This window comes from Pleurodeles waltl, chromosome 5 (assembly GCF_031143425.1).
Source record: "Pleurodeles waltl isolate 20211129_DDA chromosome 5, aPleWal1.hap1.20221129, whole genome shotgun sequence".
Lineage (NCBI taxonomy): Eukaryota > Metazoa > Chordata > Amphibia > Caudata > Salamandridae > Pleurodeles > Pleurodeles waltl.
In genome coordinates this window covers 1585705430-1585724383 of record NC_090444.1, presented here as the reverse complement: position 1 = coordinate 1585724383, position 18954 = coordinate 1585705430, and the positions used below count along the sequence as shown (strand labels likewise).

Here is an 18954-nt window from a genome sequence, read left to right as displayed (position 1 = left end):
TTTTAGACTAAGGGGTCATTACGACCCCGGCATTCGGTGCAGTAGTTGCAGAGGTACCGCCAACAGGCTGGCGGTACATACTGCCACTATTATGACATTGGCGGTTTGGCCAAAGCCAAACCTCCAAGTTAACACACCGACAGCCATGGCGGTAACGAACGCCGGGCTGGAGACTACAGTCTCCAGCCCGGCTGCCGTCACTAGGCCGCCCATGGCATTTTCACCCCTCCCACCGCCATGGTTACCATGGGTTCTATACCGCCACGAAAACCATGGCAGTAAGCACTATCAGTGCCAGGGAATTCCTTCCCTGGCACTGATAGGGGTCTCCCCCGCCCCCCTCCTCCCCATAGTCCTCCCTCACCCTCCTCTCCACCTCCCGACCCCCCTACATATACACACATACATGCACATACATTCACACTCATACACACACACTTTCCCACATTCACATACGCATGCATACCTTCTTCCCTACTCACAGCAACACTCACTAACATACATCTAGGCACACAGGAAATCACACGACACAACATGCATGTACACACACACCCATTCATGCACACACGCATTACATACGCATGCAAACACAGTCACCCCCCCAACCCCTTCCACATGCGCACACAACACCAGACTTACCTGCTTGCAGGGGGTCGTCCGGCAGGAGACTGGACGCATGGCTGCTGCCATCGGTCAGCGGCATTTTGCTGGCGTGGCGCTTACCGCTGTCCGCCGCCATGACCGTAGCCGGAATTCCCCCAGCCTTCTGGTGGAATTCCAGCTACGGTCATAATTCGGTGGATGGTCGGTAGCCACGGCGACGGTATGTTGGCGGCCATCGCAGTAGCGGTAAGCGGCATTTGCCGCCAATCTTATAATGAGGGCCTATATGTGTTGCCTTGCTACTTCTCTCTGGACTGTGTAATTGCTCCTAATAAAAGTGATACTGTACTACTTCTGATATTGCTCAAAGGGTGATTTTGCATCCAAATATTATATGGACCTACATGTGTTTTTTTTTTTTTGTTTTGCTCCCAATTATGCATTTGTACCTTAAAGTCTCCATGGTCAGTTGAGTTTGCGTCAAGGGTGGTTTTGTAACTAAATGTGAATTTGCTCCTAAATTGTGTCCCTAAAAGTGTGTCCACACTACTGCAGATGTTGTACCAATAGTGATTTTGCACCTATGTGTAATTAGTGCTGCTTACTTTGCAAGAACAGTGATTTTTCACCTGTAAAAGTGATTTTTCACATCACTATGATTTGTGCTCCTAAAAATATTCCACTATCATGCTGATGTTGCATTGCAGGTGATTTTGCTGTTCGATTTAATGTCTGCCAAATGTGATGTCATAATGCTACACACCACTCTCCATTTCTCTCCCACAAGTACTCTTTGCCATATTAATTCTTGTCTTGCACTCGTTACACCTCTGTTCCTTCAAATTACGTATAACACACCCACAGACCCAAATAGTCTGTGATTTGAGATTCAACAACTCATTCTGTTAACACAGCCACCCTAACCAGTGTCAAAATAATCTCCACATTTCAACTCATTGGCCCACCTCATATACATCACATCAAAGCTATGTTCCTTAACTGTTAGCCTGTAGTCTATCAGATGACATATCTAACCTACTGCACCCACCGAATTGTAATCTGCTCATCTTCCATATCACTATTGTATCTCTAGTATATAAGGTATTCCCCCTCAATGGTTTAGAAGAAGCTTGAGGGAGCTGCCTTCATTTCACACAAGCTTGGGAAATAACTAATAGACCACTGACATAACAGAACAAACAAGGGTAGAATGGACGTACACATGGCAGAAGTAGGATGTTTTATTTGTTATTGTCTGTGTTTGTGCGTTTTAGCACATTAAAGCAAAATCTCTTGACTTTATCATTCTTTGTTTGTTAATTGACCAGTAAGTAAGGCTACCTGCATCTGCTCGTGGTCCTTGCATGCCTGCGCCACTGAAAGTGTTCATGCATGTCATCTATCTGCTGCTTTTCTGATAGTGTGTTGCCCTTCTTTAAGCTTAAAGGAATCAATGCCAAAGAATGCAGCACTCTTAGTCTGAGTAATGAATTTATTAAAGCACTTCCCAGATATCAAATAAAAGCACACGAAAATATGAATATAAGCATTTAACTTTAATGCAGTGAAACACATGTATATCCCAAAATACTCACAGCAGTTAAATGACGAAAAGCAGAAAATGTGCAGTGCATCAACACTTAATATATGCAGTGAATATATATAGATAGTCAAGCTAAATAATTAAGAATTAAAATGCTTCACCATGGCAATTGAATCCTTCATCCTTACCAGCATCAAGCCCAGGAACCCTGAACAGCTGATGCAGGAGGTCTTTCCAACAGGAGATTTTTTTTCCTGAATAGTGCGTCGACTTTCAGGCGAGCTCCTTCCTCAGTGCCAAGTTTCCCCATCTTATATACCTTAAATAAACTCAAGAGGAAGATTCTGGCAATCCCCCCTCCCTTCGGTTATGAACTTCAAGCTCTGGCTGTACTCGGTTTGTGTTGAAAACACGCAATGGAACGGACCCTTCCCCAATGCGCATTCCAGAGAAAGAACTGTACTTTTCCTTGACAAAACATTCCCAGGCTGAGACTCTCTTATCATGTCTACCTTCCACATCCCCTATGTTGTTCCATCACGGTGTAACCCTTTGCTGATGAGAAAAGCGCAAACATGTTCTGTGTGGAAAACAAGCTTGGTGTGGAAAATCCCTGCGCCACGGCTGTGACGGCACCTAAAGCTAAGCACAAAATGGAGTCAGTGGTCAAATACACGTAGCACTACAGATAGACGTGCAGGACTGGTGTCTAAAACCAAATCTACATCTGTGATTGTGAGAAGAGTTTTTTGGAGCAATGGTAGTCTGCTGAAAATGCTCTTGAATTCAACAGAAAAGTCAACTATACTTATCAGCCTTTTAGGTCAGCATAAGTAAACTTTCTAGAATTTAAAGGGTGAAGATCCTAACTCCTTGTTAAATTAATGAAAGTTTTTGGTAATTTAAAGCTATGATTCTTCTCCTCTGATCTGTGCTGGTGAATTAAGTAAGACATTTGTGTGCTGTGTTTTGGAATCCTTGTGAAGATTCTGTCCAAGATAAAAAAAATATGCACTTTTTTTTTAGGTCTGGCATTAGCCAAGGCAGTATTTTGCAAAAATAAATCCTTTAAAATATATGCATACATAAAGTGGGTTTCATTCAACCCTCTTTATTCTTTGGTCTGGTGTAGTGCCATTCACATTTTCCTTCCACCCACCCTAACTTACAACACAGGACAGGGGGTCAGCCCACTTAAGCCATTAGCTTTTCTCTCTGTGAGCCTTTGCAAAATGTGCATATCTGATTAGAGGCTTCTAGCCACAGATTCCCTAATTTAGAGTTATCCCCAGGTATTAGACTGGATCTGTATGTTTTTTCCGTGAGCAAGCAGTGCCCCTGCAAGCCTTTAGATGGCGTTGAATGGCTCTGCGTGGCGTTGTCGGCGACATCTGCACTGAAAGTGACCTGCGTGGTGCCTATATAGGCGCCACCCCAGCACGCTGACGTCCGTTCTTTTCTTTCCATGCAAGTCAGTGCAGATCCCGAGAATAGCTACCCTTTAGTCATTTTTTTAATAAACTTTGTTCAACTTTTGTCAAAGCTTTTTTCTCCTGGTGTGGCAGAGATGTCATCATGGAAGGCCGATTTGAAGCCCTGCGGCACCTGTTATTGATCAATGTCGATGACTGACCCTCATCTTGTATGCCTTTGGTTTCTCAAGCGTGACCATGACCCAAAGGCCTGCATTGATTGGCCCGCCATGAACCCTAAGGCCTTGAGGAAGCGATCCCTCAAGCTTAAGCTTCTGGCGGCTCAACATGCAACACTGCAAGGATCGAGGTCTTGTGTGAGAGGAAGGTTTGGGGAACGGTTGCGGACTCCAAGATCCTCGTCGCTCTCGAAATCATGAGGTGATTCAGGAATGTACAACCACCAGAAGAAGAAGAAGCAGAAGAGATCTTCTGGTTCACCTCGTTCATCGGCCAACAAGACAAGAGAGCGTCAACATTCAAGACCTGGTTCCACAGTAGAGCCAGCACCTGGGCCACCTCCGTGCCTCCCTCAGTTTCCAGGAGCTGGAGAGATCCTCCCCCCCAGTTAAGAGTTCTATGAGGCCATGCACCTCAAATTTGGGCATCTGGTTCTCTTTGGTGCACCTTTGGGCCTCGAGGGTTTGGCACGGGCCACTACTGGTTGCACACTGGTGGCTCAGGCCCCAGTGCCCTCCTGCACACCTTTAGGACCCAAAGGTTTGGCAGGGCCCCTACTGGTTGCGCACTGGCAGCTCCGGCCCTGGCACCAGTTGGGCCCTTTGGATCTATTCCTGGATCTGGACCAATGACGCTTGTGCCACTTTGACCTTCCCCTGGGCCCCACCCAATGTTGACGCTCCTGGCACCCACTGGCAGCGCCGCCCCCATTATAACCCACTCTGACATGGAGCTGGAAGGGTGTTGTCCAACGCATACTCCAGCCCCAACAGGAGCCATGCCTTCCAGGTCGGAGCCTGAGCCCTGTTCTTATGGGCTAGAACTCTGGGAGAAATGGGAGAGGTCTCTGGACTCAGAGGAATACCAACCGTATGAATCTATGGACTGGTGTGAAGATGTGGGTGAGGCCAGTTGACTGGACACTTCTCCAGATTCTAGTATGATTTCTCCTCTTACCGTGGCTACGGAGGAGGGAGCGTCCTTCACAGTGGTGGTGATGAGGGCTACAGAGGTCCTGGACCTCATTCTGCCTTCAGTGGCAGTCAAGATTAACGTCTTGACAGAAGTACTTCAGCCGGGAGTGTCCCATCAGAATCACTTTTCCCTTTTAATGAAGCCCTTACTGATGTCCTGCTTGGGATCCAGTCCAAACCCAGCACAGGGGTTCCTGTAAACAGGACGATTGCCTGCCACCACTGCCCCGGAGGACCCACACTTCCTTCCACAACATCCCACCCCAGAGAGCTTTGTAGTTCAGGTCTCTTCCTCCTATGTAAATCCTTGTGCATTCCATGCCACTCCATGCATAGGGAATCCAAGAGGCTGGACACCTTAGGGATAAAGGCCTGAATAGTTAACTAGAGCCATAGCAGTAAATCATAAACACAGTATATCCATCACTCACTTTATGTCATAAATAGATTCTCTAGGTCTAACATGTGGAATCTTATGGACAAACATCAAACCAAAGATTCCAGGATAATCATATATTCCAAAACTACAGCTCACACAAAGACACATAAACAGCAGTTGCTCAAGATACAGTACTTAGCTCAGTGCAGTTAGGCTTAAAGTGCATTAAAAGGGTTGGCAAATGATCCCAGTTTTTGAAGTACCAATATACAGTGACTAATGAAGGGCAATCAAAGAAAAGAAAGGAGGAAAGCAGCTTACCTTAAGTAAGGTTACTCCTAGGTTTTAACTAATCCAGCTCCAGTGTAGATATTTGGCAATGGCACAAACAATGGATTCTTTGGTCTCAGCACGCAACAGCCTAAGAGCCACTAAGCACTGCCTAGCCCCAAGCTGTCTACAGACCTTGCGAATCTATCTGTTCCTCAGGCGTACATAATTATGGCAAAAGAAAAAGAAGTTTAGTAAAGTTTCTTCTGTTTGTGAACACATTGGGTAGTTGTTGTTCAGGTCTGCTTTGGACTTCTGTTTTGAACAGAAAGAATGAAGTGGTAAAGTACTGTGCCAAAACTTAGCATACAGAAGCCTGGTAGCTGGGGTTAAGATGTAATCAAGGAAATGTTAAAACTCACTGTGGGACTAAGATCTAAGAATTGTGTGTTGAGAGAGACTTGGTTCTTGTTGCTCACCTCAAGGCCCCACCTATATTCAGCAAGCAAATTCTTTATTCTGTGAATCTTTGCCCTCAAAGATCATATAAATACAGTTACATACAATTATAAATAGAAAAATACAATAAAAGTGTATGCCTAACAAGCTAAAACCCATTTTAAAAAAAACAAAAAAAACAACAACAAATGTGTACATCCCCCTTTAAAGTTCTCTTGACCTAGTCCTCCACATCGCCATTAAAAATCATAAAACTGCATAAACCACTAGTTGACCATTATCAAACCTGGCAATCCTTAGTGCTTCCCTGTATTCACTGACACCAAGGTTCCGGCATAGTAGTGCAATCCAATTATTTCTTAGGCCACGATAACCAGAGTAGAAAAACAGTACTCATTTGTTTCAGCCCTAGACAAATAAAATGAACATTGGGAATCTCTTGATTCTCCCATTTGTCTGTAAACAAAGCTATAGGTAATGTCCCATATCTAAGTTGTAGATAGAGCTTCCTAGCAATTGGGGGGGGGGGGCTATATCATCCAAAAACTGCTCTTTATGAAAATTATCTTTTAACGTCAAAAAGGCTACTGTCAGTGAGCCCATATTGCTTTGGGATTGTAACGAGCCTACTTTACACTCCCAGAAGGCATTCTTTACTTGCTCCATGGAGTTTACGTATGCCTCTTCCGGGGCAATCCACATGTGGTCAGGCCCAATGTGTTGATCTCCCATACTTAAACCAAGGAAGGTCTCTTGCACCTGGAAGGAACAAAACTTCAGCCATCCTCTGCTGATAAAAGCTCAATTCCAGGGTCGCCCATAATCTTGTCGAAAACAGAAGGGGTTGCAACCATGCTATATCTCTAATGTTTTTTTAACTCCATGTTTATTCGCAGAGGAAGCAGGGATGTGCAAATCGGGAGACCAGTCAGCTGCCTCATAAAACGTTTTTCAACAGCAGCTAAAGGTGCAACCTCCTCACCATACAAAGCAGATCCAAGTACTTTACAATTATAAGCCTGAAGCACCGGCGAGATTGGACAAAATTGTGAGGCTATGTCAGTTCCTATCCTACCACACTGGTAAAAGTACAGATCCGGAACAGAGCTACCCTCCTTTTCCGGAAAACCAGAGCAAACCCTACTCAACTTAGAGTTTTACGAGACCATGCGTTTCATATATTTTGCGGGCTGGCCGATGGCTCTGATGGGGTCTCTTGGTTCCGAAATCAGATCCAGAACTCCGCTGGGTCCACACAGTCGACCTCCAGCACCGCTCCAGACGTCGACACTCCCTACACCCACCAGTGCCGTGAGCCCCATTCTTATTACCGATGATCCGGAGCCCACAGGAGCTAAATTATTGTCTGGACATTTTTATGAACAGCCCGGCACTGGTGAGGAATGGGAGGGGTCTCAGGACCCTCTAAAGTCCCGATTAGAACCTATGGACTGGTATGAGGAGCTAGGAGAGGCCAGCAGGCTGGACACCTTTCCATATACTGGCATGCTCTCACCTCATACTGTGGCTATGGAGGAGGGTGCATTGTATGCAATGGTGGTATGCAGGTCCTGGACCTCGAGCTTCCCTTGGTGCATGTTAAGACTAAAATCTTGGCAGCGGTGCTTCAACCGTGTGCTTCGTCACCGATGCCCTGCTAGGGACGTTGTCCAAACCCAGCACAGGGGTGCCTGTAAACTGGACAATTGGCTCCCACCATCGCCCTTTCGGGCAACCCTAGCTTCCTCACGCAATACCCCAACCCGGAGAGCATGGTAGACCAGGCCTCCACTTCCCATGGAGCCTTCCCTTCCGCTCCCCTGGATAGGGAATCCAAAAGGCTGGACCAATTGGGGAAGATGATGTTTTCTTCCACCAACCTGGCATTGAGGTCGGTAAGCACCTCATGCTTATTGTGACGTTTTTCCCATACTTTATGGGATACTGTGGCGCAGGTGCTGCCTCAGGACCCGGAGGAAATGCGGAGTCGAAGATGAGAGAGATGGCAAGTTTACCATCAGGTGTGGTTTGGACACAACATACTCACTGGGCAGGGTGATTTCCTTGACAGTGGCCCTTCAACGCCACACCTGGCTACGTACCTCTAGCTTTTCAGGGGATGTCCAGACAAACCTTATTGAAATGCCCTTCGATGGGACCCGCATTTTTGGTGAAAAGGCATCCTCGGCGCTGGAGCGCTTTAAGGACTCCGGAGCTACAGCCAAGTTCTTGGGCCTCCCGGCTACCCCTTACCAACAGTCTGTCTATCGCCCCTTTCGAGACTTCGGAATCCACGCCGTCCACAGACCAGCCACCATCCTCCGCCAGGCCAACATCTTGTGCAGGTACACGGTCGTGGTGCCTTCAGACACAGTGGGTCTAGCCAGAAGTCGTCCACCACCCAGCCCCACACCTCTTCAGCGTCCAAGCCCTCCTAGTGTGATTCTGCATGACCATGTACATCCAGTTGAAGAGAGGATTCGGTTTCATCTCCCTCACTGGCGATCCATGACATCAGACAAATGGGTCTTGCAGATAATACAGAAGGGCTATTCACTCCCTTTCCAGTCTTTCCCTCCCCCAGTGTCTCCCACAAAAGAATGGCTGATAGAGGATCATTTGGTTTTGCTCCGCTAGGAAGTTGCGGCTCTCTCAGCCAAGGGAGTCATAGAAAAGGTCCTGATATCAGTAGGCAGTAGTTGTTATTCCTGCTACTTTCTGATACCAAAAAAGTACAAGGTCCTTTGCCCTGTTCTGGATTTACGGGACATCAATCTCTTCCTCAAAAAAGACAAATTCAAAATGCTCACTCTGGGCCAGGTCTTGTCTGCCAGAGACCAAGGAGACTGGATGGTAGTGTTGGTCTTGCAGGATGTGTATTTCCAAATCCGCATCCTAACTGCCATCAGGCGTTACCTGCTGTTTATAATGGGCCACAAGCACTTTCAGTTTACCATGCTTCCCTTCAGCCGTATCAGCGCCTGTTGGTGTTCACCAAAGTGATGGCGGTGGTCGCAGCTTATCTGCGCAGGTTAGGGGTTTCAGTCTTCCCCTACCTCGACAACTGGCTGTTGAAGGCTTCTTCACCCCAGGCTGTCGTCTCCCGCCTTCATGCTACGGCGGACCTCCTGCATTTGCCGAGGTTCGCTATAAACTTGCCAAAGTCACACCTGACTCCCTCTCAGATGCTCCCTTTCATCTGAGCTGTTCTGGCCCATCCTCGTGAGCAGCGAGCCCAGGATACTCAGATTATGATTCTAATGTTTTGGCCTCTACCCTGGATTTCGGCGAGACAGCCTCTGAGTCTACTGGGCCTCATGACCTCCTGCATCCTGTTAGTAAAACATGTCAAATAGCATATGAGGGCTCTGAAGTGAGACCTGAAGTTCCAGTGGGCGCAGCATCAGGGGAATCTCACTGAGACGGTTCAGATCCTAGAGGTAACTGCAAAAGATCTGCAGTGGTGGTTCGTGAACCCCGATTGGGTCATGGGCAGACTCCTCTCCCTTCCCCAGCCAGAGTATACAATAGTGACAGATGCGTTGCTTCTGTGATGAGGCAGCCATCTGGGAGAGGTGGAGATCAGAGTCATCTGGTCTCTGGCGGAATCTGGACTCCATATCAACTTACTGGAGTCCGGGTGATCCAACTAGCATTGAAGGCATTTCTTCCTGTTGTCAAAGGGAAGATAATGCAGGAGGTCACGGACAACCCCACACAATGTGGGACTGCAACAAGCAGGGCAGTGTGAGGTTGTGGGCCCTTTGTGAAAAGGCCCTATGGCTCTGGACATGGCTGGAACATCAGGGTATATCCCTGGTTGTTCAACTTCTGGCAGACTCTCCAAACAACAGAGTGGACAAACTCAGCCACAGATGCCTAGCGGATCACAGATTGCATCTACATCCAGAAGTGATGACAGAACTCTTCCAACATGGGGGAGAGCCTTGATTAGGTCTGTTCACCAACACCGTGCATTGTGAGCAGTTTTGCACATTGGAGTTTACAAGGCAACTATTACTCGGCAATGCTTTTTGTGTCAAGTGGAACTTAGGCCTCCTGTATACACCTTTCCGCCCATACCACTCCTGCCCAGAGTTCTCAAGAAGATCAGGATTGACCGGGCCCAAGTCATCCTTCTATATCTGGGCTGGACTTGGAGAGTTTGGTGTCCCAAGCTGTTGAGCATGGTCATCGGTCCTTCAGTCAGACTGCCCCTTCGGGAGGATCTTCTGTTTCAGCAGCAATAAAGGTTCTCCACCTGAACCTGTCAACTCTTCGCCTTTTTGCGTGGAGGTTGAGTGGTGGCAGTTGACAGGTTTCAACATTCCTCCCAAAGTCTGTGACATTATCTTGTCAGCCAGACATCCCTCCACCAAGACTGTATACAACTGCTGTTGGGTAAAATTTGTGGCATGGTATACAGAAAGACAACCGCATCCCTTTTCTGCCCCTCTTTCTCAGGGCCTTCTTTATCTTTTCCCTTGCCCAGTAGGGCTCTGGTCTGGGCACTCTAAAGAGTTTTCTCTCTGCTTTTTTTGCGTTTGTGTGACTAGCCATCCCTCTTTATATTACCCATTGAGAACAGGCTCTTGAAAGATCTCCAACATATGTTTCCACCTTCCCCCTTTATTATGCCTCATTGGACATTAATCTTATTCTTACTTTCCTCATGTGCATGCTCTTTAAGCCGCTTCACAACTGCCCTTTAAGCCTACTTACCATCATGACGGCGGTCTTCCTTCTGGCGATAACATCTGACTGGAAGGTCAGCAAGCTTCAGACCTTGTCATGCAAGCCTCCTTATTTTATAATGTACCCAAAAAAATGATTGCTCCCTTTCATGTAGGCCAATCTATCACCCTGCCTACTTTTTCATCTCTGCCCCATCCATCCAAGGAAGAGGAGTGACTCCATGGTCTGGACCCAAAAAGAGGCTTGTTGTTCCACCTTGATTGCACAAAAGAGTTCCAGGTGGACGAGCAGCCCTTTGTGGGTATGTCGGAGCACAGAAAGGATGGGTCATGCAGAAGAGGACCATCACCCGATGGATCATGCTGCATATTGAGATCTGCACTGGCCAAGAAGCAACCTCCTGACGGTTTGCATGCTCATTCCACCAGAGTAAAAGCTGCTACCTCTGCGTTAGCATGGAGAATTCCGGTCCTAGACATCTGCCAGACAGCAACCTGGGCCTCCTCCGTTCCCTGGGAACAGATTTCTAGGGACAGGTCGAATTTCCTTTCAGGGACCTAATTTTCCACACAAGAGGTCCATGTTCCTTGTGGCTCAGTGTTCCTGGTTTGGAAAGTCACAAAAACAAACGGACGACAGCAGGCTGGAGTGGCACCTATAGCGACACTACACACATCACTTCCAACGACGCCATAAAGAGCCGATGGATGCCACCTACTGGCATGCTGGGGTACTGTTCACGAAAAATCTTCTAGATCCATTCTGACACCTGGGGATAGTTCTACGGTAAGGAATCTGCAACTAGATAGAGTCTCTACCAGATAGGGCATTACAATAGGTAAGTAATTTCTTTATCAGCTTGCAGGGCCATCCCCTTGCGTTCCAGAGACTAATGGACCAATGTGTTTTTGTCCCTTTGACATTTTTGTATTTTTTTTTTTTAATTTTGCAAATTACTGGCAGTTTCCCATATATTGCTGTGGGGCCATTTCTGCCTTGCAGCAAGCAGTACACTCTGTGGGCACTGAAGCTAGCTTTGAAACAGTCTTTTAAAACACGTGGGTGTATGGCAAGGCATCTTTGAACGTTTTTTCTAAATCTTTATTACAAAAAGCATTCCACAATGGCTGCCTATGTGTGCCCATGTTTGTGCATGAACAGGAGGCACACGTTGTGTTTGTATAAAGCTTCACAAAGACCATTCAGACATGGCCGTCCAGTGCCTTAGCCCACCTGAACAGCCATCTTGGAATCGTAAATTATACCAAAATAAGCCAAAGCCAATAGGTTTGCAGTCGATGCCTGAGGTATTGACTTTGCCAGTTTTATTGTTGGAAGACACCTTCACTATTGTGATGTCCCCATTATTCTCATTTGTCTAGATGTACGTGCTGCAAGAGATCAGATGAATATTGGAGGACTGCCATACCCAGCACTGCCATTGCAAGAGGCACCCCAAAGGGCAACATCTGTCTTGAGTCAGCCTTCATCTGTGTGTTCCCCTTCAGCATCATACAATGGACCTTTCCACACTGGGGTTGTCTCACCACCACAACCTCCAAGCAGCTACTATAGCGGCATGACTGGACCTCAGCATCCATTTTATAATAGGGTAAGTTGATTCCAGAATGAGCATCGAACAATTCTGTTAATATAGATAGAAAAGAAAATAGTGTTTCATGATTATTCAGAGTTAGGCAACATAATACAGCGAGTGGGAAAAAGTCTACACAAAAAAACGTGTTTTAAAAATCATAAGTAGCATGGAAGGGCTGGGAATGTGTTATGGCTAGAGCCTCCCTTTAGGCTTATAGAATTTGTGTGTACAGTACCATGTCATCATAGTGTAACCTTTTTTTGATTTTCTTTGTAGTGTAACGCTTCTTGGTCCTTAATGATGACTACACCTTATTAAACAGGTGTTTGTTTATTAAATGTGTTAAATTTAAAAAGATAAAACATTTTTCTTGTAGTTCAAAATTATGTCTGCAACAGTGTGAAATGTCTAAGTGCCCCATGAACAAAGTGAGGGGCTGCACCTGCATGCTTGTTAAGCTCTCATTCGGATGCAAAGGTTAGTTCTTAAGTCAAGCCTATGAAACATGGCAAGCTGTTTGTCTACACAAAACATATTGTGGACTTACAAAGAATATACAGGGTCCTGCAGTCCGCCCATTGCCTATCATTGGTTGGCTTTACTGTCACTCTTATTTGCTTGCTTTCTATTGGACGCCATTCCTTCTTTCAGCATGGCTATCTTGTGTTTGTATTTTCCACGGAGCATACCCTCCTGGCCATCTCTTTGTTTGGCTGGTTCTATATTGCCCCTGCATGCTTTTAAGAAAGCAGTTTTTTCAGGAAAAACGGTTATCTTTTTGTTTAAACACTTCATAACAGTGCATGTGTGTTCCAGCTGCCTCCCTCGTGTGTTTTTATCTCTTCCTCCAGGTTGCTTTCTATCGCCTACGTGGTTCTCTCTTCCGACCCTCACTCATGTTGCTGTCTCCTGGTTGCGTGCTTCTTCCCCTATGCGCCACATTACTCTTTTTTGCCCCATGCCTTTCTCTCTTTGCCCCTGCATTCTCTCCCTCTGCCCCTGTGTTCTCTTCCTCTGCCCCTGTGTCCTCACCCTCATGTTGCTTCTCTTGTGCCATCCCCCCCACCAGCAGTGTTGCTTCACTCCCCAGTTTCAGGAACTTGCTCATCCATTTTATTTTTTAAAGTGGTTTTGAGCTACATTCTTTTTCAAAAAGAGCTTTTGCACTACTCTTTAATGGGATAAGTAAAGAAATAAGTAAAAAGAAAAAAACATGGCTAAAAAGCATTGGCAGATCCAATAGGTGACATTGGGGAAATGTATTGGCATTGCCAGTGCTTGTTTACAAAGTAACTTCAGTTTTACTCCAAGTTACAACTAATAGCCACGTTATATAAAAGCCAGATTTATGCATTCTTTAAGTCTAGTAATATTTTTCTTGCCATCAGTACAGGTATTTGATTACATCTTTCTGAAATCGTTTTGTTTATAATGCTGTTTCTAAAATGGTACGCATCCTGCTTAAATTCTCCCTTATGATGCACTTCCCTGTACTTGAGGTATCCATTATGTCATAGAGTTTACATACATTGAACGTGTGAACTTCACATGCATCTCATTAAAATTTGCATCCAATAATAATGAGCATTTCACCATCATCTACATTTGGGAATCCCTGTTTAGTATTTTCTCCCAGTTGTCTTTATCTGCATACTGTTTTGCAGCATGCTGCAGGTGCACTGGAATATAATTTCCTCTCTGTCCATCTTTAGGATGTCCAGCCGGACCATGCGTCTCTTTCCTGCCCATACCAATTAAATGAGCAAACCTTTCAGTTTGTTAAATGTTGACTGGTGTTTTGTAGTAGATACAATCTGTGGAGAAAGTGCATCATATTTGTAATTACAGTTCTGCCCTTAACTGACAGAATCATCCATTGTAAATTTGTTCTCAGGAGTTTCTCATGGGCAAGTTTTGCTAATTCCCGGGGAATAATAATTATTATCTCTATTATTTTATAACCCAGAGGCTATCCCGAATCTCTGATTCCTGCAGCAACATGGGTATTGATTTGTGAAGGTTAGCTAAAGTATACCAGTGTCATCTGCCTACACTATAAGTGTATGCACTGTGTCACCCACCCTTATTCCCCATTTATGAAGTGCATCTCTGCACCTCCGATTTGCGTGATCACCAGTGAGTCTACTGCCAATGTGAATAATATGTGCAATTAGTGACATCCTGTCTGATACCCCTCTTGATGGGTCATTTGGTTTATATAATACTTCCAGACTTCACTTCGGCAGCAGGCTCTGTATATAGCAATTCAACCCAACCCAGATATTGGGACCGGAATTCCATTTTAAGCAGAGCACTTTTCATGTAGAGCCAGTTTAAAGTATTGAACGACTTTTCAGTTTCTAGTGCTGTCAGTGCATTATTAATCTTTAATTCTTCACATGATTTAACTGCCCAAGATTTAGAAGTTTTCTGCAGCGTGGGATGAAGTGTATTGGTCTTCATGAACCAGGGAGCTTACCACTCTTGGCTATTGGATGGGGCATTAGCCAGCATTTTTGCATCCACATTTGTCATTGAGAAGGGCCTGTATCGTTCCAGGATCAGGCTGTGCCATCATAATTTTAATGGCTTCTCTCATGCTGCCCAATAGCCTAGCTACTTTTGCGTCATTCTAATCTTCAAAAGTTTTTTTGGGCGTTAGGGAGGGGGGCACCTGAAAGAATTCCAGAGGGAGGCGGTATGCCCCTAGTGGTCGTCCCTTGGGTATATTCCGTATTGCCTTTATTAATTCCAGCTCTAGGTCCACTAGTTGCTCAGCTGTGAGCCTTGAACTATTAGGATAATTTCTATTGGGGGCTCTGGAAATGACTGAGACTGTACGGATTTGCTGCTTTATAAGTATTGATGTAGAGTCATTAATGCTGATCTGGGTCACCGCTAGGTTCCTATCTGATTGGTTCAGTGCTGAAGGCCTTCCCTTTTTACAAGCCAAGAGAGTCTGTCCGATTTATCTCACTCACTTTGTAATCTCTGTCAGTTTCTCTTTGAGTGAATCTTCCTAGTGCACCTGCCTGATGCAGCCTGTCTGCCTTCCAGTAGCTCTATTTTGCTCGTTTCTGCACTTGGGTAACCCTCTCTAAGTTGAGTCCAATTAAGCTGAACCAGTTCTCTCATACCATATGTTCTCTCCTCAGGCACTTTAGGGCTTCCCATTTATTACTACTAGTGACAGTTGTCCCCATTTACCTTCTGAATATGTATCTATAACCTCTTGTACACGAAGCTCTGTATCACGTGAACCTGAGCTTGCACGTTCAGTCTACATTTAGGTATGCAGGTCAGAGTCAGATTGTCAGCATGTGTGTAATCATGAGGTATGAGTGATCTGGGATATCTCTTTTTAAATACAAGACTTTTGGACTTTCGGAATCAGGTTTTATGATATTAGTATAGAGTTGATACAACTGTAAATGTTGTGGGTGGTTGACTGCCATGAATATTCTCCATCCGGTAGATTTCCTGCAATTAATGAGGCATATATGTCCCACCTAGGAGGCATTAACCAATACATAACTCCCCTCCAAATCTGCCTTGGTATATTGATGTAGGAGTGGGAACCCTCATACTATGTAAATCAACACCTCTCTCGCAAACCAGGAGTATTTGGAAGAAATAAAAAACTGTCAACTACATTTTTTTCTAACTTTTTTTTTCATCGATGTTAATCAGATGTGTCTGCTATAGAAACATACTTTTCACTGCCTGTAGCTTCAGGTACATATGCGCTCTATATCTGTTCATATATTGCTTATGTTTCAGTAATTAATGGTTCCTCTATGCAGGTAGGTTTTTTGTGATGTTTGATGTGCGAGCACATATATATGTCGTGCATACCGTGATCTACTCCTTTAGACACTTGTGTAGTGTTAGAAATGTAAAAGAACATAACCCTCATTACCTGTGGAATACACACTGAGAACTAAACTGTTGTTGTCTTTCCATATCACCTGTTAACAAACTTAGTGGATATCTTTTACTCCAGGACCCCTTTCCTGTTTCCTGACTTTTAAAAACCCTATCCTAAAAACGGATCTCAAATTATCAGCAGAGACTATGACCTCCAGAGCCCTCCCCATACTCCCGAATTCCCATAGGCTGCAACTATGTGAAGAGCATCCTCCACGGATGCCCTGTTCTGTTTTGCGTAGCTTATCATTGGGAGTCATACCTGTTGCATTCTGTTCTTTAGTATTCTGCAGTATTTTACAGTTTCCCAGCTACCTCACACTCTAATTCTGCCTCATCCACCTCACTGTGCAGGATTTGGCTCTTCTGTTAATAGTATAAGCTACCAACAATTATTATAACAGAATTATGCTCATTCTACCTCATTCTTTCTCCCATGATCTCCTCTCCACAGGATGACAAGTTATTTACATGTTTAAGAAATAAAAGGGAATTCAAAGTCTAGGAAAGTAGGTGTAGGTCCCCTTAAAGTCATGAGTGTAAGAAAATGTATAGACTGGCTGGTACGACTAAACGTAAACTTAAAAATAGAACAAAACCTTGTGTCACTTTTTATGCTGAAAAATTGTAATCTACCTCTAATTCTGCAAAGAGGTTTTCTCTGTTGCCAACTCATTACTTCCGGCTGTCAGCAAGTTATTTTTCATACTCAAAAGCTGTGTGACAGTCTCAACACTTTCTTCGCAGAAGCAATTGCTTCTTTATATAAAAACTTTGCCCCTTAGCCTGATGCTTCTCAGCCACTGTATGCTCATTATTTCAACTGTGGCTCAACTACTTACTCCTTGTTTGACTACTTTTGTTCCTTTGTCTCTTGGAAATGAACGTGTTCTGTCCTGCTCTTCAGGCTCACCTGTTGATCCATGCTCTCCTACTATTCTAAAATTAGGCATTGAATTAATTGGCCCTTATTTATGTGGGCTTCTTAATAAATCAATTCAATCAGGTACAGTCCATCCCGCTAGGAAAATGGTACATGTTGTGCCTTTGCTGAAAATACCTTCTGCAATATTGGCCAGCTATCTACTTATATCTCTACTTCCATTACCAACAAGGATCATAGAGGAATCCATTAATAGTTTATTGTCTTAACTTTCTGAAAGGAATCCATTTAGTGAATGACTCAGTCTGAATTTAGATGACATCACAGTATGGAAATAACAATGTTGATGATCACTGTTTATGTATACTCCATTCTTAATAAGTGTGGCGGCACTGTACTGGTCTTCTTAGACCTTCCTGCCATATTTGGCACTGTTTAAAACTCCATTTTGTTACAGCATCTATCTTAGATGGAAATCCCTGAAGCTGTATTAAAATGGCTTCACCCCTTTTTTATCTGCCCAGTTCCAATATGTGATACTGGGCCCATTCAAGTTTGCTGCTTGACTTTAAGTCCCACACTTTTAATGTGTATTTAGCTCCCCTGGCACAAATAGTACAGTATTTTGACTTTTCCATAGTATTGTATGCTGATGTGATGACACAGAGCAGATTGTGTCTGTCTCTGAGCAAATACACCCAAGAGCTGTTAAAGGCTGTATTTCGACAGTGGCTGAATGTATACTTAATAGCTGGCTTTAGCTTAATTCAGAGAAAACTAAGATTTTGGTGTTTGATTCCTGTAATGTCATTTGATCTTCTGCTTGGGACCTCCTCCCCCCCGAACGGGGTCAGACCCCCAACTCCTCTTTTGATCACAGATTTCAGAAGTCTCAGCATCTTGTTTCCCTCTGCTGACATCGCTCAGAAGGATTTTGCACTTTCTCCCAACTTTTAGTTCTAAAACAGTGGTTCCTGCTGCAGTTTAGTCTGGGTTAGATTATGGTAATCCAGCCAGTAGCTCGTGAGATAATGGTGGCTATCCAGCTACATGTGAGTAGCTCTCCTGTATGCAGCCCAGCCTATTAAATTAAATTATAAGCTTTTGTTAGTTTGAATTATCATGTATGTATACCACAATAGAAAAGTGAGTTTTTGAAACGAAAATCTGTGTATTTTAAGATCTCATAATTTCCCAAATGTATTCAGATCTAATAAATGACTGATAAATATACAACATTGGAGAATAATTATTAACATTACCTTGGTGTCACTGGCATTGCAGCTGTTGCTGTTATGTATTTACCCATGTAGAGGTACCTCAAATTTACAAAGCCTTTTTTGCATCACTGCTAGCAACCCTGCGCTGAGGTGGTCACTGCTGCTAATCTTATGTATGTTGGACACTAGTTCATTCTTGTCTGATGTAGTCAACACTAATATTAGTAGCTCAGTGATGTCCACTGAACAGAAGTAGCTCTTGTTACTTAAATGGATGGAGACCCCTGTCCTAAACATTCCGTAGCCAGCACTCAAGAGTTTCTTTAAAACTTAATTTGCTTTTTCAAAGAGTGCAAACTTAACTGAAGGCAGGCGGTTATGTTGCTGCTGGAAGTTCATTATACATTCCTGTGTTATAGTGTATGCACACATGCAGTTCGGTTGGGCATACAAATCTGCTGCAGGTACATTCACCTAGCTGTTTAGATAAGATGTTAAGCTGAAAACTTAATCTTGAAAGAAACTAGCTGCAGATAAAAGCATGTTTGCTCTTTGAGACTCACATACTGTGTATTTAATTCTTTCATCAATCCCTTTGGCCCCTGTTCTGGCTTAACCACAGATACCACATTGAAGATCCTCTGCTTTCTGATCAGTTTTTGGAGGTGGGTGAGGGGTAGCCATCTATGTTCTAAGTGGATGGGCATTGGGTTTGGTTGATGTCACTTTCTCAGAAGCCTCGGATTCTTCGG

General features: G+C 44.4%; 1 protein-coding gene across 6 annotated transcripts in view; it reads left to right on the top strand.

The window, feature by feature from the left end:
• The window catches only part of KIDINS220 (kinase D interacting substrate 220), a 987486-nt gene that overhangs the window by 782817 nt on the left and 185715 nt on the right, over positions 1–18954 (top strand). For all 6 annotated transcript variants that reach the window (XM_069235892.1, XM_069235890.1, XM_069235888.1 and 3 more), the window contains exon 24: positions 11958–12187. In XM_069235892.1, the coding sequence (XP_069091993.1) occupies positions 11958–12187 (230 nt within the window). The remainder of the gene's footprint in view (positions 1–11957; positions 12188–18954) is intronic.